Source organism: Trematomus bernacchii, unplaced genomic scaffold, assembly GCF_902827165.1.
Source record: "Trematomus bernacchii unplaced genomic scaffold, fTreBer1.1, whole genome shotgun sequence".
Lineage (NCBI taxonomy): Eukaryota > Metazoa > Chordata > Actinopteri > Perciformes > Nototheniidae > Trematomus > Trematomus bernacchii.
This window is the reverse complement of record NW_022987998.1, coordinates 258,945-280,854: the sequence shown is the minus strand read 5'-3', so window position 1 is coordinate 280,854 and position 21,910 is coordinate 258,945. Positions and strand designations below refer to the sequence as shown.

Sequence of the window (21,910 nt, the reverse complement as noted above, 5' to 3'; positions counted from 1 at the left end):
CATCCCGATAGCAATGAATATATTAAATGCTTTGACAATAAATACATAAAAATGTCATCTGTGGAAGCCGTAGCGCTGTAAAAAGCACGACCAATCATTTTAGCCGGCCCGGCTAAAATAACTGCCTGTCAGCCTTCCATCTGTGCACAAACTTATCTTGTGCCCTCATTGGTCATGTGCGCATTTGTGTGTGTTGGAGGGGTATTTTCAAATGTTAGCGCACTTGAGCTGGTTTCTCCAAAATTACATACCCCACCTTTAAGGAGTATCTGCATTTTCCTTGCTGTTCTGAGTTTGTATGTTTGTTGTTTACTGCACTTATTGTAAGTTGCTTTGGATAAAAGCTTCAGCTAGATGACATGTGATCTAAAGATGAAATGGCTTCATGTTTACTGTGATTGGTTACTTTGTATTTAGCAATGGCGAGCCGTGACTTTTATACCTAGGCCCTCTGACCCCCACCCCCGAAAAAAAGTTATTACATCACAGCGCATACTTCAGCGGAATATCAAAACAACGGCCCGGGGTGCAAAACGCATCAATGAAAGCGACCCTCTACCACACAAAACAACACCTGTGAACCCAATTTGTGTTCTTTGACATTGAAAAGGATATTGCATTGTGTTTGTTACTTTCGTTGCAGTTGTATGTCTTAAGTGTAATTTGGCATGCTTTTATTTTGAAGGCGAGTTTACGCTGTTGACAGGAAGTTGTTGTTGCTATGGAAACAAGAAAAGCTTCACAGCGGGCGGAACTTGTCATAAAATCCGCGCTAATAAAACCCACCCATTTAGAGGGAAGATTAGGCAATTGTACTGTCATTTGACATTACTCTCTCGTTGTTTTACTATAGCTGGCCCTCTGTGAATTCATAGCTGGACCACCAATCAGCTCCTGTCTTCACAGTAACTCGCAGAGACGCCCCTTTAACCCTTCACATTCCAACAGAAACTGAATAGGCAGATTTGAAGGATTTATTTCTTTGGAAATGTTATTTTAAATACAATTAAATCAAGTTATTTTGGTAAAACTAATGAAAAACTATTTTTTTTTTTTTATGTTTTCAAATATTATTTTTTAGAATATCTTAGGCCCTCACAGAGGGCCTAGAGGGCCCTGACGGCTCGCCACTGCTGTACTTCCATTACATTTTAGGCCCACAATAGTTCTCCTCAAAAGCATGGTGTTATTCATCCCTTGACTTCTGTTTATATAACTAAACAACATTTTTTAAACATTTTTTTTTTCTTTTAATGTTTTTAAATATTATTTTGTAGAATATCTTAGGCCTAGAGGGCCCTGACGACTTGCCACTGGTATTTAGCCATACTCAACACAAAAAAAGACTAGAAATAATAATAGCCAACACAATGTTCCTTGTCTCTGACTACATCTCGGAGGCATCACAGGAAACAGAAAAAGGATAATAATAATAATAATAATTCATTTATTTTATATAGGCGCCTTTCAAGGCTCTCAAGGTCGCCGTACAAATACATAAAAAACAAGATACACAATAGATAACACCAGCATATCACTCTGCAACTTTAGTTTACTTTCCGTCTGTTTGGATCTGTTTGGTAAAAACCACCCAATGGCCTGGTTTGTACGTTTTAACATGCTATGTGCAGTATAATAACAAAACAGATTATTTTCTGTAGTGGAACATGACTGACTGTGTGTGTTCTCTAGTTGCTGGCTCTCAATTTGTGTTTCAGGTGACATTTTCATCAGCCTGATAAACCACACCTGAGAGGCTTGGATAAAAAGTCCAACACCATCCCACAGTGTCTTAGACTCTTCCTTTGCATACAGCTTCTGTTATATTTGATGCACACTTTCACAGACCCATACATTACTGGTTACTGACTTTCACGTTTGTTTTAGGGTTTGTTAAGTTTGTTATATTGTTAATACATGTTTGTTGTTACATTGTCTGGTCTCCCATATTTGTTGCAAGCCTAGCCGGCCTGTAACATATGGGGTCTTTTCCGGGATTGAAACAACGACTTAAAGTCACACAACTGTCTATGCATTCTTGCCCAAAATATATCTTTAATATCTCATAATTGCACTAATTGACCTTTACACAAATTGCATGAAAATGTGTAAAGATGCAAGCAGCACAAGAGGGGATGATGGGATGACAGGGTATATATTAAAGCTTACGGTACGTGACTACATTTCTATCACTATGTTATTCAAACAAAGCTTCCACAGCTGCTTGTTGATAAACTGGAATTATCCCAAATGACAGAGGGAAAAAAACAATGTAATGCATTGTCAACACTGTAAGCAGGATGGATGCTTCACCATTAAATTGCAATGAGTGTTCATTTACAGCTGCGGAGTAGCTCCTATGTATGCATTATATCGAACAAATGCAATGCACCAAACTGTTTTAAATCATGTGTGGAAATGGGGATTTTTGTCCAGAATTGGCCACACTTAATGTCACAAATGCTGGTTTTGATAATATCTGTTATCTAGATTTATGTTCGGATTTGCAAGCTGGATGAAGTGAATGTACGTGTTTCCCTGCACTACAGTCCAGTTTACAAGGATTGGCATTTCTTTGATTGCAACTGAAATGCAGCCGTTTGCTGCTGCGAAGTGATGAACAACCTCTCATCCAATGACGATGGGAAGGAAATGGACTGCAGTACGATTGTCCAATACCATGCAGTGGCCAAACACAAGTCACATATGAGTCAATATTTAATTTACTAAGTACAGATTTGTTCTCTCCCGAGTGCTGTTTGAGCATGTATTCATCAGCAAGTCCCTCTGTAATCTTGAATCAGCATTGTGGTGCTGGCATCACTACATTTCTGGCTGCATCTCCCATGTCTGTCTGGAATATAACGATCTTGTACTGAAGATGGAAACGGCAGGAGCCTCACATCTCTATGGAAAGCCTGATAATTGGCTTGCTTGGTGCTCTGCAGTTTTGTTTTTTTATAACCCAGGCGAAGTAGACATTTGTCCACTCTCACGATGGAACTGATTATGGGATTACTAGCACATGATTTAGCAAAACGATGCTGGATGCCCATTTCTCCCGGCTCATTTCATTTAATACTGTGACTTTTAACCCGTTTAATCATGTAAGAGGGGGGAAAAAAACATGTCTTTATTTCAGGAGGCTGGGCAGTTCAGCTTCAGGTGGACTCGGATCGGGTAGAATGAATTATATTTATTCTAACAGGCATTTAAGCATTTTTGTTGTAAGGATTTTTTTTATTTAATGAGAGAAACACCAGTTTGTTTTGCAAAGGCACCCCCTCGTGTTAGCAATTTCCCACCTCACCGAGTTTAAAAGCTAATTGCCCATGTTTAAATTAGAAAATGGGAAACTCTGGAAAGGTTTTTCGATACATATACAGTTTCAGATATTACAATAACCTCAAATGGAGAACATCTGCTCCCTCATCAAAAAAGCCCAGCAGAGGATGTTCTTCCTGAGGCAGCTGAAGAAATTCAACCTGCCAAAGACGATGATGGTGAACTTCTACAACTCCATCATGGAGTCCATCCTCACCTCCTCCATCACCATCTGGTACGCTGCAGCCACAGCCAAGGATAAGGGCGGGCTGCAGCGTGTCATCCGCTCTGCAGAGAAGGTGATCGGCTGCAATCTGCCATCCCCCCGCGACCTGCATGCCTCCAGGACCCTGAGGCGGGTAGGGAAGATAGTGGCCGACCCCTCCCACCCTGGACACAAACTGTTCACCCCCCTTCCCTCTGGCAGGAGGCTGTGCTCCATCAGGACCAAAACCTCTCGGCACCTGAACAGTTTCTTCCCCTCCGCTACCGGCCTCTTAAACAAGGCCCTACCCCCCCGCTGACACTTTACCTCTGCCACATCATAGACTATTATGCATTACATTAATGCACACAATGTTCATACTCCTAGATGCACATATTCTTATTTCACATTTCATAGTTTATATTCTAAAATTCATTCATAGCATTCTATTTCCATGTAAACTACTGCTTTATTTAATTTGTATTGCTATTTAACTGTATTTTATTACGGTGTAAAAGATTTTGTGTTTTATATTAGATTTCTTGTTTTTTATATGTTATGTATGCACTATGACATCAAGTCAAATTCCTAGTATGTGTGAACCTACATGGCAATAAACCTGTTTCTGATTCTGATTCTGATTCTGATTCTGATAAATAGTCAATGCAAGACACAATGACATTTTATTTGTATTATTGTATTATTACTATCATTATTTATTTTGCCAAACATAGGTATAGATAAGGGGAAGGTGTCGCTCAGTGCGTTAGTTCGGATCAGGGGGACACTGGTTCAAATCCCGCTGCAGTCAGCATGCCGCTGTGTCCCTGAGGAAGACACTTCACCCCAGATTGCTCCTGTGGGGACTGCCCACAGTATTAAATGTATGCAAGTCGTTTTGGATAAAAGCGTCTAACAAGTGACATGTAATGTAATGTACTCACAAACGTGTGGACAGCTCTAATGCACTACAGGTGTATGGGTGCACACACACTAACACACACACACTCACACACACAGCGGGGTGGATCTTCTCGCCTCCCTTGGTGCACCTGTTGATGGAAGCCTGCTGAGCGCCTGCTGAGCCTCCTACAGCATACACCTCGCTCCCTCACACACTCATTCACTTTCTACCTCACTCATTAGCATTTACAAGCTGTTGGTTCTGCTTTTCAGTAATGACAATGTAGCAAACACTTGCAATGTCATAATGTTGGTGGTGCAATGAACCCTTATAATTTATCATTCTTAAAAATAAAAAAATAGCACATGGACTCATGTTGTCTTTAGCCACGTCATCGGCAGGGCTCTGCGAATGTTAGTCTATCTGCTGGTCCATAGTTTGGTCAAAAATATATCAACTATGAGGTATGGATTAGCAAAATATTTGTTATGAAATTCCATAAAGTTTACTCAACAACGTTGATGATGCCCTTAGATTTCAGTGCCATCATCAAGTCAAATATCAATGTGTCCCATACTTTGGTTTGTTATCGAATTCATGCAGAACTAAAGACATTGCAATCAGCCTCAGCAATACTACGTGTTTAGTGCTATATGTGGTGGCACATGTTACATGCTAAACATGCTAAACTACACGATGATGAGAATGGCAAATATAATTCCTGCTTAACCTTAGCTTGTTGACCTTCTTAGTGTGTGAGAATGTACGTATGGGTTAGGGTGTTAGGGCCACTGGTGTGTCTGTAGAGTGTAAGGCCTTGTTCAGACTGCCAACCCAAATCTGTTTTTGAAATGATAAAGCTCCATTTCTTATTATTCTGCATTGAGAAGCTTCGTCACTCACCAGCAGCTACCTAATTACTGAAGCCTATGTAGTTACCACAGCAACCTATGCAGAGAGGCTGGACACACAAATCCAATCTGATAATTCGCAATGTACAGGGTGGACAGCCTGTCTTCATCTGTTCTGCAGTAACTTTTTGTGTCACACTTTGTTATTGCCCACCATGTTTACTTCCTGTACGAACACCTGCAGTAGTAAACCAGCTACCATGTAAACCAAGTACTGTGCACACATGAACTACACCTATATATTATTTTCACGTATCCATCTGTTCCTGTACATCTGTAACTGTCACGGCAAATTCAATCGGGTTTCTGGATGTTTAATCAATGTCCCACTGACTTATGTGATATATGTTGTTCATTCAACCATGGGTTCTCAGCCTTTTTTTAAACTCACAGCCACCCATAATAATAAGGCTGCAGGAGTGTAAGCTGGGCGGTCCAGAACACTCAAACAGAGCGCAGATAGATAGATCTTTCTATTAAGCCTTTTTGCTTTTCATGGTTGAAAAAAGAACGTTCGGCCCTATTTCCAAGCCCCAAGTAATTATGAAACATTCAGAAATATCTATATTTAGAACAATTGAGTCATAACACTTAACCCCAAAGTAGACTAAGCTGGTATGTGAATATAAATTGGCTGAGTTTCTGCATCAGACATTAAGAACAGAGAGTTATTCCGACCAGATACAGGCTCAGTGCACACCACATGGCAGTAGAAACACGAAGACACAGACTGACATGGCTGCCCAGAGAGGAGAGGGTATGTGGGAGGCAAAGACAGAGATGAACTTCCTCCTCCTCTGTGAAAAGTTGTCTCCACTAAGAGATTTCCACTTTGGGTAAATTGCCAAATAAATAACAAACTTCCTTATATTAACCCCAGAATAGAAACTGGCAGTGTTTTGAGGTGAAGGGACAGCAGATCTTCTGGCAGCTAACATGTATATGCCTGCCACAGCCTGAGGGACTCACAATTACCAGAAGATCCACATAGATTTATATAGTATAATAGAATACAAGATGGTAGCATTATGTCTTACAATGTACGGCAATCAAATAATTGACTATATCAGTATAATATAAAACCTGCATGTCCGCCACATTACCTATTTAACATATTTAATTAGGGGAGTTGTTGTTATTTTGTGATTATGTGTGTGCTATTATTAATAAATTAGTAAGTGAGCCGGTCATAATGCTGAAAATGACCCCTTCAGGGTGATTTAAGACCCCTACGCTGATCATCTTTTCAACACAATCACCAGTTTGTTGCATATTATCCAGCTTATTACATGGCAACCTATTAAATTAATCAATCGTTTGACAACACATTGATTTCAACATGATTTTATAATGTTTTTTTTTATTGTGCTAAGAAAAAATAGTCCATTCTTCTGTGTACCAATGGCTGGAACTGCGGCGACAGCAACGTAACTTAAAATGATGGCAGCTTTGATTTTCCATTAACCAGTCTTTAATCTGTTAACCCCTGAGCCTGTTTTTCAGGTCTCAGGCTCAAAAATGACATTCCCAGAACAATTGACTATATCTTCCCTTCTAAAAGGGGTAAATTAATCATCTTTTTTCTCAAAGCAATGATAAACCTATGAGTTGGATGTAGAAAAGTCAGAATCAATATAGATGTTTTTTTATTTTAAAGTAAATTCAGATGGAACATAGTAAAATAATGTAAATTATAGTGTCCGTCCAAAGAAAAAACATTACTTATAGTGAAAACCACACTTGAATGATGGGATAGTAGACTAAAAGCTTTCGGAATCCAAACTATAACATATAATAAGTACCCTGTATCAAGACTGATGCAAAACAAGTGACATTTGACCTTTTTAGAGTTATTTATTTAAAACCCACTTCTGGGGTCATTTGGGTGCATTTTCCATATCTCTGGAACCCATCGGTTGATTTTGATGATTGACACCTCTTTTTAACCGTTAGAGCCAATAGAATTGAGGGGAGGTTCCTAAAATCCATCTAAACATTACCCATTGGTGAATAGAGTGATGCGCAGCCAGAATGCCCAAAACCGGAAGCTGTCATACACTCTCGTAGCTATCATAGCAGCTATATATGAAAACTCAGTTTTTGCCATAAATATGACGATGGATTATCCGTAATTTTTTCAAAGTGACACAGACACATTGGATTAACCATCAGCAGCGTTTCTATCGTTTTAATGCCATTGAACACAACTTTTGATCAGAACAACAGCAAAGGTAAGACTATTTGCCGTTTTTGCTCCGTAAAGCTACGTCGTGTGATGTCTGGGTTTGCTTCCCCTGCCTCGATCGCACAGTGATGATACTAATACCGCTAGAATCTGTGGAATCTCAGCTAAATAGCTGATATCTTGTTTGTGCAGATCCGATAAGTCATAAAGTATTTCTACCGTGAGTTCTGTGCTAAGTGCGTTAGCATTTTTTCGCTCAGGGCTAATTCAGACGCTTCTTGTGAGACTTGTGTTTTGTGTCGGTAAAAATGGTTTGTATCGTCAGTTAGCTGAGTTTCTTCCCGTTAAGTGGGTATGACACATTAATAGGTTGTTAAATGTTAAGAAGCCCCGAGACACAGTTTTGTGAAAAAGAAACCCGGGTACCGGGGGCTGCCGGGCTTAACAGGTTAAACACTGCCAGAGCCCATACCATGTTCCCTTAAAGTGGACCTATCATGCTATATTTGAATAATATAGTGTAGGACCATACCTATATAAGGCATATTTATACTTTTTTTTTTTCAAAATACCAAAAAGATCATGCATTTTAGCCATGCCTCATTTTGCTCAATTTGACAATTTATAGCTCTGTTTGTGCAGGGGCAGATTCAGTGAGAACAGCACCATCTACTGGCCTGGCATATGTACTACAGCGTCTCCAGCGCTTTAGAACGGCAATGGCCGTGGCTGTCTCCTCCTGATTGGTGGAGTTGGCCCAATAGCCGTAGCGCCACCGTCCTGACGTAAGGACAGTGTTCAAATCTGGATCAGTTTTTATCAGATCCGTTGCAGCCCCTTTTTTAGAGATTTGGGTATGGAGGAAAATAGAGAGGGTTGTGTTTTCTGACACTTGGTGAGTTCCCTGGAACACCGGGGACACATATTCATGTATAAAAGACGTACAAAAGTGCATTTTGCATGATAGGTCCCCTTTAAGTGTTTACATCCTGTCTGTCTTCTTCTGCTGTTCCCTTTAGTATTTACCTCCAGTCTGTCTTCTTCTGCTGTTCCCTTTAGTATTTACCTCCAGTCTGTCTTCTTCTGCTGTTCCATTTAGTGTTTACTTCCTGTCTGTCTTTTTCTGCTGTTCCCTTTAGTGTTTACATCCTGTCTGTCTTCTTCTGCTGTTCCCTTTAGTATTTACCTCCAGTCTGTCTTCTTCTGCTGTTCCATTTAGTGTTTACTTCCTGTCTGTCTTTTTCTGCTGTTCCCTTTAGTGTTTACATCCTGTCTGTCTTCTTCTGCTGTTCCCTTTAGTATTTACCTCCAGTCTGTCTTCTTCTGCCGTTCCCTTTAGTATTTACCTCCAGTCTGTCTTCTTCTGCTTTTCCCTTTAGTGTTTACTTCCTGTCTGTCTTTTTCTGCTGTTCCCTTTAGTGTTTAAATAATGTCTTTCTTACTATGCTGATTTATCTGTCCTCCAGCTCTATTTGTCTTTTAACCTTTAACCTTTCAATGAAGGCACACAATTGTGTTGTTTTCGGCCCTAGCTGACATTGATTGGACTTCTTTCTGCGAACTGATATAAACTGCACAGGGTCGTCAGCAACGGTCTGCTATGCTTAGCAATGTTCTGCTATCGAAAAGGTGCAGACCATCAGAATCGAGTATTAATCGAAGCCGTGTTATAAAAAATATTTGTTTTATGATGACGGTTAGTTTAGTAAACTGAGAACATGTATCACTACAGAAACTTGTCGTACACTTGACGGGATATACAAATATGAAAACATATTTTAATTAATGTTTCTTTGGTCTTTTATGGCTTAACAATGTGAATGTTGCTTTATATTAGAAAATCCAAGTTTCTATAGAACTGGAGAAGTTTCTAAACTACTGCTCCTGTTGTTCTAGTTGCCGTGTTAGGTTGGATTGCTTTTACTTTTGTGTTTGTACTGAATAGATTTATTGCACAAACCTCTTGATGTATTTTCATCATGCTGTGCTCCATGGCTGTTCACCGTGTGCTTGTTGTGGGCCTGGTGAGGGCTCTCTGCTAATTGTTTTAGTTGACAATGATTTTTTTTCCCCAGTTATTTTCATATAAAGCATGTCTTTGTTATCTCTCACTCTCAAGTACAATATTGGCAGAGCACATTCTCATGGGTAACAACAACTGGGTAAAAAAACAAAGGACAGGAATTATGTCAAAACAAGAAGAAATGTGGCAATTTCAATATATCACTCTTGTGAGCTGATCTGAGGTGTACACATCTGATTGCCCTTGGCAGTTTCAAGTACAATAAGTAATACATACTTATATAATATACAAATGTATATATATATCTAAGAAAGCTGGTCTATTTTGGTAACTTAAGCCATCCTGAGATCACATGACACAAACATAGTTAGAAATAAGTCTCTATTCAAAGGCAGCTATGTTTTCCCATTACTAATGTCCCATTGCTACTAGACAAACCCAATGTTCTTCCATACTCGTAATTATTATTTATTTTGCCTCATATAATTAATTGTGATTTATTGCATGTTATAACAAGGCCTAGTTGAATACTTGATTCTGAAATGTGTACATGTAGCGGTCAGAACAGACCGTTGAGGACGTTTTGATCAAGGGACTGTGTGCATTCATATCAATCCGCAGAAAGATGTCCGGTCAATTTAAGTTAAGTTGTGTCGAAATCACATTAGTTTTCTGTTTCTCATTCTGAAAAAACTCCATGAAATATTTGTTTTAATATTCAAGGTGTCTTGTGTCTATAATGACCAGCTCCCTGCACATTTCCCTTACATCATTATTAAAAATATACTTTTCCCCAATGTACAGACAAGGATATTTCAATGGGTTTTAAGCGACGTATTTGAACAAAAACAGGTAAGCTAGAGAAATCTAGTTGATCAAAATGCCATTAAAGTTCTTTAAAAATCGGACACATTTGATTAAACATTATCTTTGCTACAGTGCGATTATCTTCACAGTATTAAAATGGTTAACTGGTTAAAGCTGTTCTATTATTTGGCGTGGGACACAGTGTGTTTGTTAACAATGAGCATGTAACACATACTAACCTTTGTCTAATAGGCTATTGGACTAATGGTGATGATGATAGGGATGAGGATGAGGATGATTGCAGTGACCTCAACGCACAGTAGCGAGAACACAAGTGTGAAAACAACAAAGCTTTGTAATGTGAATCCAACCCCAAAGTTTCCCGCCTGCAGCCTCGGATAAAGAGCACTTCCAGTGTGGTGTCATAACAGCATGCATGCATTATTTACATACTGCATGCAGTGTTTATTTGCCTGCTTTTTGTTCTTGTCAATACTCACTTGCAGCTCAGTTTCCAATTTCAGCGCACAGTGAGTAAACCTGTTTATTTTGTCTCAGGCACCACTTTGTTTTGAGCTGTAACTAAAATGATCTTGAGCCGCTGGAAGAGGAAATATAGTTTTATTCATCAAGCAGTTTGGATCAATACCAACCATGTTAAAGTGTGTAAAATGTTTAGTCTTTGAGCAAAAGAAGAAGAGAAGTAGAATAAGTCTTCTCAGTGTTCGGTCATGCTGTCAGATAACATTTTGAATAACCATACCCAAAGCAATTATTGTAACCATTTCCACACATAATATATAATTTTGCCTTGTTAAAATGTGGTTGAGGCTACAAAAGCTGAACTGCCGACAAATAGTTACTCAGTTTCCGGACCAAAACACAGCTCAGCCGCTCATTTTGTCCTGAAAGCCATTACAGCAGGGCTCCTCGAAAATTAACATGACACAGACCCCACACAGGCACACTTCATCCCGCTAAGCTGCACCTGGTTTATCTCAACACAACTCAAATGTATTTCTCATTTCATGTCCAAGAACACATGTCAATATCCACTTGGAGCCTGCTTTATAATCCACTTCCGTCTTTATAGGATACAACTTGGTTTTGGTTTAAATAACTATGACAGTGATACATTTTGTTTGGTAACTTCATCAACAATAAATGTGTTTTATGAGTGATTGACACAAAAAACTGTTCTAAAGGAAACCTATCATGCTATATTTAAATGATATATAGTAGGGCCATACCTATATAAGGTATATTTATACGTTTCTGTTTTCGAAATACCAAACAGATCATGCATTTTAGCCATGCCTCATTTCGCTCTATGTGTTGTTTGCTGTCTACGGGGCTGATTTTGTGAGCTGAGGTGACCACGCCCCCCTGCAGGAGAGGGGAGCCGCTCTGATCAGCTGCTGGGCTGTCAGAAGAGGGGGAGAAAAAGAGATCTCCGTCCTCCGTGTTTTATTATAGCCTATATAGAGTCGTTATTCATTTGTTTTAAAGCTCAATAAATAACAAAGAAGACCTTTGACCGGCATTTTTCTAATTTTGTCCGGAAGATTTCAACTTTAACGGACATCTTGACCGGCGAAAGAAACTGAAACTGAAACTCTGCCGCACGGTCCCCTCGTTCCTTGGAAGAGGCGGAGAGGTGGGTGTTTGTCATCTGCTGGTGGACTAACCGGAGAGAATTACAGTGCTTGCCTCAACGGGGAGGGATTGCATTGAATTAAAGCAGCGGGAGCAAACGCTTGCCTCGGGGAGGGAGAAAAAAAGCCACAGCGGAGAATAAACAGAAGGGTAACCATGGTAACCAAGTCTTCTTCGATGCTTTGTGGCAGACTACAGCGCCACTTACAGGCCTGGCATATGTACTACAGCGTCTCCAGCGCTTTCGAGCGGCAATGGCCGGCCGTGGCCCAACCCCACATTCCCCTGATAGGTGGAGAGTTGGCCCAATAGCCGTAGCGCCACCGTCCTGACGTAAGGACAGTGTTCAAATCTGGATCAGTTTTTATCAGATCCGTTGCAGCCCCTTTTTTAGAGATTTGGGTATGGAGGAAAATAGAGAGGGTTGTGTTTTCTGACACTTGGTGAGTTCCCTGGAACACCGGGGACACATATTCATGTATAAAAGACGTACAAAAGTGCATTTTGCATGATAGGTCCCCTTTAAGTGTTTACATCCTGTCTGTCTTCTTCTGCTGTTCCCTTTAGTATTTACCTCCAGTCTGTCTTCTTCTGCTGTTCCCTTTAGTATTTACCTCCAGTCTGTCTTCTTCTGCTGTTCCATTTAGTGTTTACTTCCTGTCTGTCTTTTTCTGCTGTTCCCTTTAGTGTTTACATCCTGTCTGTCTTCTTCTGCTGTTCCCTTTAGTATTTACCTCCAGTCTGTCTTCTTCTGCTGTTCCATTTAGTGTTTACTTCCTGTCTGTCTTTTTCTGCTGTTCCCTTTAGTGTTTACATCCTGTCTGTCTTCTTCTGCTGTTCCCTTTAGTATTTACCTCCAGTCTGTCTTCTTCTGCCGTTCCCTTTAGTATTTACCTCCAGTCTGTCTTCTTCTGCTTTTCCCTTTAGTGTTTACTTCCTGTCTGTCTTTTTCTGCTGTTCCCTTTAGTGTTTAAATAATGTCTTTCTTACTATGCTGATTTATCTGTCCTCCAGCTCTATTTGTCTTTTAACCTTTAACCTTTCAATGAAGGCACACAATTGTGTTGTTTTCGGCCCTAGCTGACATTGATTGGACTTCTTTCTGCGAACTGATATAAACTGCACAGGGTCGTCAGCAACGGTCTGCTATGCTTAGCAATGTTCTGCTATCGAAAAGGTGCAGACCATCAGAATCGAGTATTAATCGAAGCCGTGTTATAAAAAATATTTGTTTTATGATGACGGTTAGTTTAGTAAACTGAGAACATGTATCACTACAGAAACTTGTCGTACACTTGACGGGATATACAAATATGAAAACATATTTTAATTAATGTTTCTTTGGTCTTTTATGGCTTAACAATGTGAATGTTGCTTTATATTAGAAAATCCAAGTTTCTATAGAACTGGAGAAGTTTCTAAACTACTGCTCCTGTTGTTCTAGTTGCCGTGTTAGGTTGGATTGCTTTTACTTTTGTGTTTGTACTGAATAGATTTATTGCACAAACCTCTTGATGTATTTTCATCATGCTGTGCTCCATGGCTGTTCACCGTGTGCTTGTTGTGGGCCTGGTGAGGGCTCTCTGCTAATTGTTTTAGTTGACAATGATTTTTTTTCCCCAGTTATTTTCATATAAAGCATGTCTTTGTTATCTCTCACTCTCAAGTACAATATTGGCAGAGCACATTCTCATGGGTAACAACAACTGGGTAAAAAAACAAAGGACAGGAATTATGTCAAAACAAGAAGAAATGTGGCAATTTCAATATATCACTCTTGTGAGCTGATCTGAGGTGTACACATCTGATTGCCCTTGGCAGTTTCAAGTACAATAAGTAATACATACTTATATAATATACAAATGTATATATATATCTAAGAAAGCTGGTCTATTTTGGTAACTTAAGCCATCCTGAGATCACATGACACAAACATAGTTAGAAATAAGTCTCTATTCAAAGGCAGCTATGTTTTCCCATTACTAATGTCCCATTGCTACTAGACAAACCCAATGTTCTTCCATACTCGTAATTATTATTTATTTTGCCTCATATAATTAATTGTGATTTATTGCATGTTATAACAAGGCCTAGTTGAATACTTGATTCTGAAATGTGTACATGTAGCGGTCAGAACAGACCGTTGAGGACGTTTTGATCAAGGGACTGTGTGCATTCATATCAATCCGCAGAAAGATGTCCGGTCAATTTAAGTTAAGTTGTGTCGAAATCACATTAGTTTTCTGTTTCTCATTCTGAAAAAACTCCATGAAATATTTGTTTTAATATTCAAGGTGTCTTGTGTCTATAATGACCAGCTCCCTGCACATTTCCCTTACATCATTATTAAAAATATACTTTTCCCCAATGTACAGACAAGGATATTTCAATGGGTTTTAAGCGACGTATTTGAACAAAAACAGGTAAGCTAGAGAAATCTAGTTGATCAAAATGCCATTAAAGTTCTTTAAAAATCGGACACATTTGATTAAACATTATCTTTGCTACAGTGCGATTATCTTCACAGTATTAAAATGGTTAACTGGTTAAAGCTGTTCTATTATTTGGCGTGGGACACAGTGTGTTTGTTAACAATGAGCATGTAACACATACTAACCTTTGTCTAATAGGCTATTGGACTAATGGTGATGATGATAGGGATGAGGATGAGGATGATTGCAGTGACCTCAACGCACAGTAGCGAGAACACAAGTGTGAAAACAACAAAGCTTTGTAATGTGAATCCAACCCCAAAGTTTCCCGCCTGCAGCCTCGGATAAAGAGCACTTCCAGTGTGGTGTCATAACAGCATGCATGCATTATTTACATACTGCATGCAGTGTTTATTTGCCTGCTTTTTGTTCTTGTCAATACTCACTTGCAGCTCAGTTTCCAATTTCAGCGCACAGTGAGTAAACCTGTTTATTTTGTCTCAGGCACCACTTTGTTTTGAGCTGTAACTAAAATGATCTTGAGCCGCTGGAAGAGGAAATATAGTTTTATTCATCAAGCAGTTTGGATCAATACCAACCATGTTAAAGTGTGTAAAATGTTTAGTCTTTGAGCAAAAGAAGAAGAGAAGTAGAATAAGTCTTCTCAGTGTTCGGTCATGCTGTCAGATAACATTTTGAATAACCATACCCAAAGCAATTATTGTAACCATTTCCACACATAATATATAATTTTGCCTTGTTAAAATGTGGTTGAGGCTACAAAAGCTGAACTGCCGACAAATAGTTACTCAGTTTCCGGACCAAAACACAGCTCAGCCGCTCATTTTGTCCTGAAAGCCATTACAGCAGGGCTCCTCGAAAATTAACATGACACAGACCCCACACAGGCACACTTCATCCCGCTAAGCTGCACCTGGTTTATCTCAACACAACTCAAATGTATTTCTCATTTCATGTCCAAGAACACATGTCAATATCCACTTGGAGCCTGCTTTATAATCCACTTCCGTCTTTATAGGATACAACTTGGTTTTGGTTTAAATAACTATGACAGTGATACATTTTGTTTGGTAACTTCATCAACAATAAATGTGTTTTATGAGTGATTGACACAAAAAACTGTTCTAAAGGAAACCTATCATGCTATATTTAAATGATATATAGTAGGGCCATACCTATATAAGGTATATTTATACGTTTCTGTTTTCGAAATACCAAACAGATCATGCATTTTAGCCATGCCTCATTTCGCTCTATGTGTTGTTTGCTGTCTACGGGGCTGATTTTGTGAGCTGAGGTGACCACGCCCCCCTGCAGGAGAGGGGAGCCGCTCTGATCAGCTGCTGGGCTGTCAGAAGAGGGGGAGAAAAAGAGATCTCCGTCCTCCGTGTTTTATTATAGCCTATATAGAGTCGTTATTCATTTGTTTTAAAGCTCAATAAATAACAAAGAAGACCTTTGACCGGCATTTTTCTAATTTTGTCCGGAAGATTTCAACTTTAACGGACATCTTGACCGGCGAAAGAAACTGAAACTGAAACTCTGCCGCACGGTCCCCTCGTTCCTTGGAAGAGGCGGAGAGGTGGGTGTTTGTCATCTGCTGGTGGACTAACCGGAGAGAATTACAGTGCTTGCCTCAACGGGGAGGGATTGCATTGAATTAAAGCAGCGGGAGCAAACGCTTGCCTCGGGGAGGGAGAAAAAAAGCCACAGCGGAGAATAAACAGAAGGGTAACCATGGTAACCAAGTCTTCTTCGATGCTTTGTGGCAGACTACAGCGCCACTTACAGGCCTGGCATATGTACTACAGCGTCTCCAGCGCTTTCGAGCGGCAATGGCCGGCCGTGGCCCAACCCCACATTCCCCTGATAGGTGGAGAGTTGGCCCAATAGCCGTAGCGCCACCGTCCTGACGTCAGTAAAGTGTTCAAATCTGGATCAGTTTTGATCAGATCCGTTGCAGCCCCTTTTTTAGAGATTTGGGTATGGAGGAAAATAGAGAGGGTTGTGTTTTCTGACACTTGGTGAGTTCCCTGGAACACCGGGGACACATATTCATGTATAAAAGACGTACAAAAGTGCATTTTGCATGATAGGTCCCCTTTAAGAAAAGCACTAATTGATGTTTTGCAGGATAAACTAATGGAATATTCCAGATGTCTCACCTTGCAGCAGGGACGTTGCCGTTGTCACAGTCTCCGGTACGCCATCCTTGCTGTAGATGGACTGGAGGAACTCTGGAACGCAGTCGTTTTCATCAACTATGACAACTCGTACCTGACAGAGGAAGGAGAAGGGGAGAGGAAAAGATTTAAAGAAGGAGGAAGTTGGCATAAGTAAATGACATAAACCTACATAACACACGCTTTTCACTTATATAAAAGACACAAATGTCACATGTAGTCAGAGTTGAGGTTATGTTTTTGTTTGGGCAGGATCGTAGAAAAACGCGCAATTCGCTCTGGATTGGCCAATCAGATCTGTACTACCCCCCTGAAAGTAGGAACAAGGTACTCCTCAACAAAAACACGCTTGTTTGATATCCTGGCTCCAAAATGGTGGAACAAGTTGGACTCCCCATTGATATCAGGACAGCAGAAAGTGTTCCCATCTTTTGTCGCAGAATGCAAACCCACCTGTTGAACGAAAAAAAGGAGTACTTGAAAGATGCACCAGCACTTCCAATGGTTTGGTTATTTAAAGCAAAGGTTCTTCACGGTTAAATTACCGTAGGTTGCTTTGGATGAAAGCATCAACTATACAAATTCAACTAAAAACTGTTGGCCCAATTTTAGTGAAAATTGGTGGAAAGTTGAAGCATGTGCCAAAGAAAATGTATTCCATTTTTGAGCCGGTCTGATCCACTGAGCGGTTCACATATTATGTTTACTGTAGCTAACATTACCTTGCAAGAACAGGTACTCTGCCCTCTAAAGTTGGAACAACTATTCCGAAACTGTTTTCAGCGTGTGTGAAAAAAAAATACTACATTCTTCTTTTTGAGGTACTAGTTGTTTAAAAATGAAGACTTAAAGCTCCAGAAGTAGAACACACTGCAGTCCGAACAATGACTACCCTGCTAGAGAAATTGGACTATCCTTGGAGCACTGAAATGCACCATTGGGCTTGGCGGAGTGCCGGATAGTTCCACATGTTTCAAAGTGATATATGGCAAGAAAAACTGTTTAAGTCGAACAAATGATTTCTTAGTTTCAATAACCTAATAATTCTACTATAATACTATAATTCTACTATAAACCTGAAATTTCATTGGCAATCAATGGGAATCACCTCACTTAACGGAAACAAAACATTTGTAATTCATAAAAGAAAAATAACTGGAACAGACTTGGTGTATCTGATCTCATGCAGAAATGCTGTTACTGTACGTACATGCTAAAACGGCCCAGGGCAATCACGTAGGAATGCTGGGGATTAAAAGTCACACAGGCTCGGTGTTATGAACATTTTAAATCTGGGATTACCACTTCAGGCACTGTCCGGAATTGGTTTTCTTTGGGTCTGGAGTCCTTTTCATCTGCGAGTAACCCAAATTAACCCTATCCTTAACCAAAAAGGAGCACCATCCAACCTCGTGCATAGGCGAGTCCTGACCCTGATCCCTCTGGTTTATCCCCCCCACCTTCCTCCTTCCCCCTTTAGTGAGGGAGCTTCTGCAGAGTCGGCCCTTCAGTAGGTCAGCGCAGAATGCAATCTTGTGCAATTTTACAGAAGCCCTGAGCTAACAAATGAGACTGTGCAAAAGATGAATTTGTATGGCGTGTGCACGTAGGCGTGTGCGTGATTCACTGTAATGCTGCCCGGTTCATTAAGGGCACGAAGGCAAACACAGCAGCTTTTACCAGATGTTCACTGCCTGCTTGCAGCATTAAGAAGGAATAAATAAATAAATAGCTGGTAAGAGAGCAGCTCTGACTTTTTCCTCTTCCATATAAACACAGCAGTATGGATAAACAGCCTACGGAGAACACACACACACACACACACACACACACACACACACACACACACACACATACACACACACACACACACACACACACACACACACACACACACACACACACACACACACACACACACACACACACACACACACACACACACACACACACACACACACACACACACACACACACACACACACACACACACACACAGCCATTGTGTGTGTGTAAATACCACTGGTATTAAATCCTGGTAGGTAAGATGAAGTTCTGTAATATCAGTTAATCCTTCAGCAAAGATCAACTGGGAAGCGATGTACAACAACATAAAATCAGACCATGTCAACTCCCTGAGGTGATTTGTGTGTGTTTGCCAGTGACTGTTAATCTTTGCTTGCCTGAAAGGTTGAAGGTTCTGCAAGACATATGAACGTTCAGTACATGTGTGTACTGAGGAAAAGTAAGATTGAATGAGAAGAGAGGGGAAGTCAGCTGTAATAAAGCGAGATGAGCTCAAACACACACACACACACACACACACACACACACACACACACACACATGATGAACACGCACACACACAAAGTCAGAGCTCTCAGGCTGGTTAGGTAACTAATGGTGCCGATGAGCTATCACTCCTGGAGGGAGAAACTTGGAAACTACCTGCAAATTAAAGTCATGCTCAGTGACTCCAGTCAACACAAATACACCACCTCTGTTCTGGCAGGCGGAGACACATTTCTGAAAAGCAGAATAAAAATCAAAAGCGAAAAAGGACGGCTCCACAAAATGCATCGCTTCCACAGTCCAGGTAACACTTCCTATCGCAATGATGATAATGCATAATGAACACATCCAGCTTGGGGAGTAACTGGCATTTAACAGGATTTCATAAGAAAACAAAAAAATAGATAACTGTATTCCCTTATAGTTGCATACAACAAAGAGGTAATTAGATTACTGTTACATGTCTTGAATTACGGGATTTCTAGCAGGATTACAAAGAAAACTAAAAAGAGCATGCACATCTATACACCTACTGCCTGAATCTGCTTTATTGTTTTCACTGTCTTTGGTTCATTTGTTCTATTTTTAATTCAGTAGGTGAACCTATATGTTCATACAATAGTTTGTGTGTGTTAAACTAAAACGGAGCATTTTCTGTCAGCTCAGATTTTATTTCTGCTTTTTCAAACTATAGTATGTGCTCATGTGTTTCAGTGTTGGTGTAGAGGCTGCTGCCTGAATATGCTTCATGAAAGGCAGCTTTTCCTATCAATAGAATCTCTGAGCAGAGGACACATTTCTGATACTAATGTTTCCTGTAAATCATTTAGAATCACAACATAATGCATGATGAATTTATTTATTATAATTCATTAAAAATGATGGGAATTATATAAACATTTATGTAATTATAAACTGCCATACAATTATTTTAAAGTTATATTTATCAAGCTTTATGATTGAGTGTTTACACCATGATTACACAGGGCTATAAGCAGATAATTACACGTCCCTCTCCCGCCTACTTGAATGGGGAGAATGAAGGGAAAATAGAAAGCCTAAAATCAGGAGGTGCTAGATTACAGGCTCAACATGAACTGCTTACAAAAAGCAAGCAATTCTAATGCACATTCGAGGAAAAACTATTAATAAAAATAAGCCGTTGAGCTGTCAGTCACCATTATTGCAAGTAGAGCAAATGTCTCTAATCTGAGCAGTCTCAGGACAGCTGCATTCTTGTCTAGAATTAGACATAAAGCACACAAGCAAAATGCCATTTTGGCATGATCCCAGGTTGTCATTTTAGATTGGTTGCTGCTCTCAAGTGGGCGTGTGTTATGTAATATGAGCCATAGGCAGATGCCAGGGGAGAGAGATGGAATTGTTGAGACAGTGATGGACACGGCCAGTATTTTGGTTGGAGATTTAAGTTTTTCTCCTTATCTATTTGTTACCCCTTGATAAAGTGAAACCAATGTGCATGTTTGTTGGATTAAGAAACAGACCAGAGTAGACCCAAGTGGGGCTGGGGAAAAGAATCAGGGGTGGCAGTAGTTCAGTCCGTGCAGATCCAGTCCTTGAACAGACAAAATCTGATTATCAGCGTCTTCTACAATGTGGTTGTCTGACTAACATCTCTCAGTACTTTAAGCTTAACCCTATTAAAACAGAACTACTCTTCGTCCCAGGTTACGACTATCCATCCATGACCTTGCTTTCCACCTCTCTTTGTTTCCAAGATTCAGACTGCAAGGAATCTGGGTGTGATACTGGAGGACCAACTGTCCTTCACTGCTAACATCGCTGCTACAGTCCTTCAGGTACACTCTGTAAAACATCAGGAGACTAGTCCTCTGCTGACCCAGAAGGCAACGCAGGTCCTGGTCCAAGTTCTTCCTACACCCAGGATATGGTTGAACAATACACTCCAGCAGATGCAACATCAGGATACGTCGCCTACTGAACCTGCTTTAGGCTTTTGTCATTTCCCGTCCTGACTACCGTAACTCCCTCCTGACTAGTCTACTCGAAAGTGCCATCCTGCCAGTGGGACCCAGGTGTTCTCAACTAAAACACGCCTGTTTTCTATTGTGGTTGCAAAATGGTGGAACAACCTTCCAATTGATAGCCGGACAACAGAACGTTTTCACCTTTTAAATCACATCGAACATATTTGAAGTCTTTTAGCTCATTTGAAACTAATGCACAACTTGATGAAGTTGTACCTGCAATTTTCTTGCGGTTCTGCGTTTGTATCTTCATTGTTTATTGCACTTATTGGAAGTGGATAAAAGCATCATCTTAATCGAATGTAATGTAATTTACGGATTAAGGGAAATCCTGCCAAGGTGCCCCTGATCAAAGCACTGCACCCCTACACTACTTCGTGGGCGCTCTATAGAAGCTGCATCCTGATACTAGGATGGTTAAATGCAGAGTGTACGTTCCACTGTATGTGCTCTGCATGTGTGTATATGGATGACGATAAATATTGGATTGAATTTGATTCCTTAATTTCAAGTCAAATAATGAAATCCCCTAGCACAAATTAAACATGTTGTTGTTTTGTTGATGGCCAAATGAGCCACACTAGTTGGATCCATATTGTCTCACACAGAGATGTTTAAATCCACCCTCATTTGAGTCAATTGCCTCAGTCCAAAAGTATCATGATAGAACGACAGCTCTGGGGAAATAATTATTCAGGAATGGTCAGGTTGTATCGTACTGTTTGGGTAGGAGCCGTTGTATCTTTCCAAAAATAAGACGGATCAAAGGCAAGAGACAGCGCTCCATGTAGGAATTTTAACAAGATGTTCATATTTAAATGAGTATGTGCTTCTACATGGAGAACAGGCTTGCCCCTATAATTGTCGGCTGCAAATTGGGCAAGAGGTGAGGGCTTGACAAGGAGAAGCAAATCAAACCTGACAGGTCTGAGATTTTTATATAAGAAATGTAGAAATA

At 40.1% G+C, this 21,910-nt stretch overlaps 1 protein-coding gene across 1 annotated transcript in view; it reads right to left on the bottom strand.

Moving 5' to 3' along the window:
* si:ch211-186j3.6 (neural-cadherin) overlaps positions 1 to 21,910 on the bottom strand; it is a 437,178-nt gene that overhangs the window by 287,142 nt on the left and 128,126 nt on the right. The window contains 1 exon segment of the mRNA XM_034117220.1: positions 16,634 to 16,745. Coding sequence (XP_033973111.1) covers positions 16,634 to 16,745 — 112 coding nt within the window.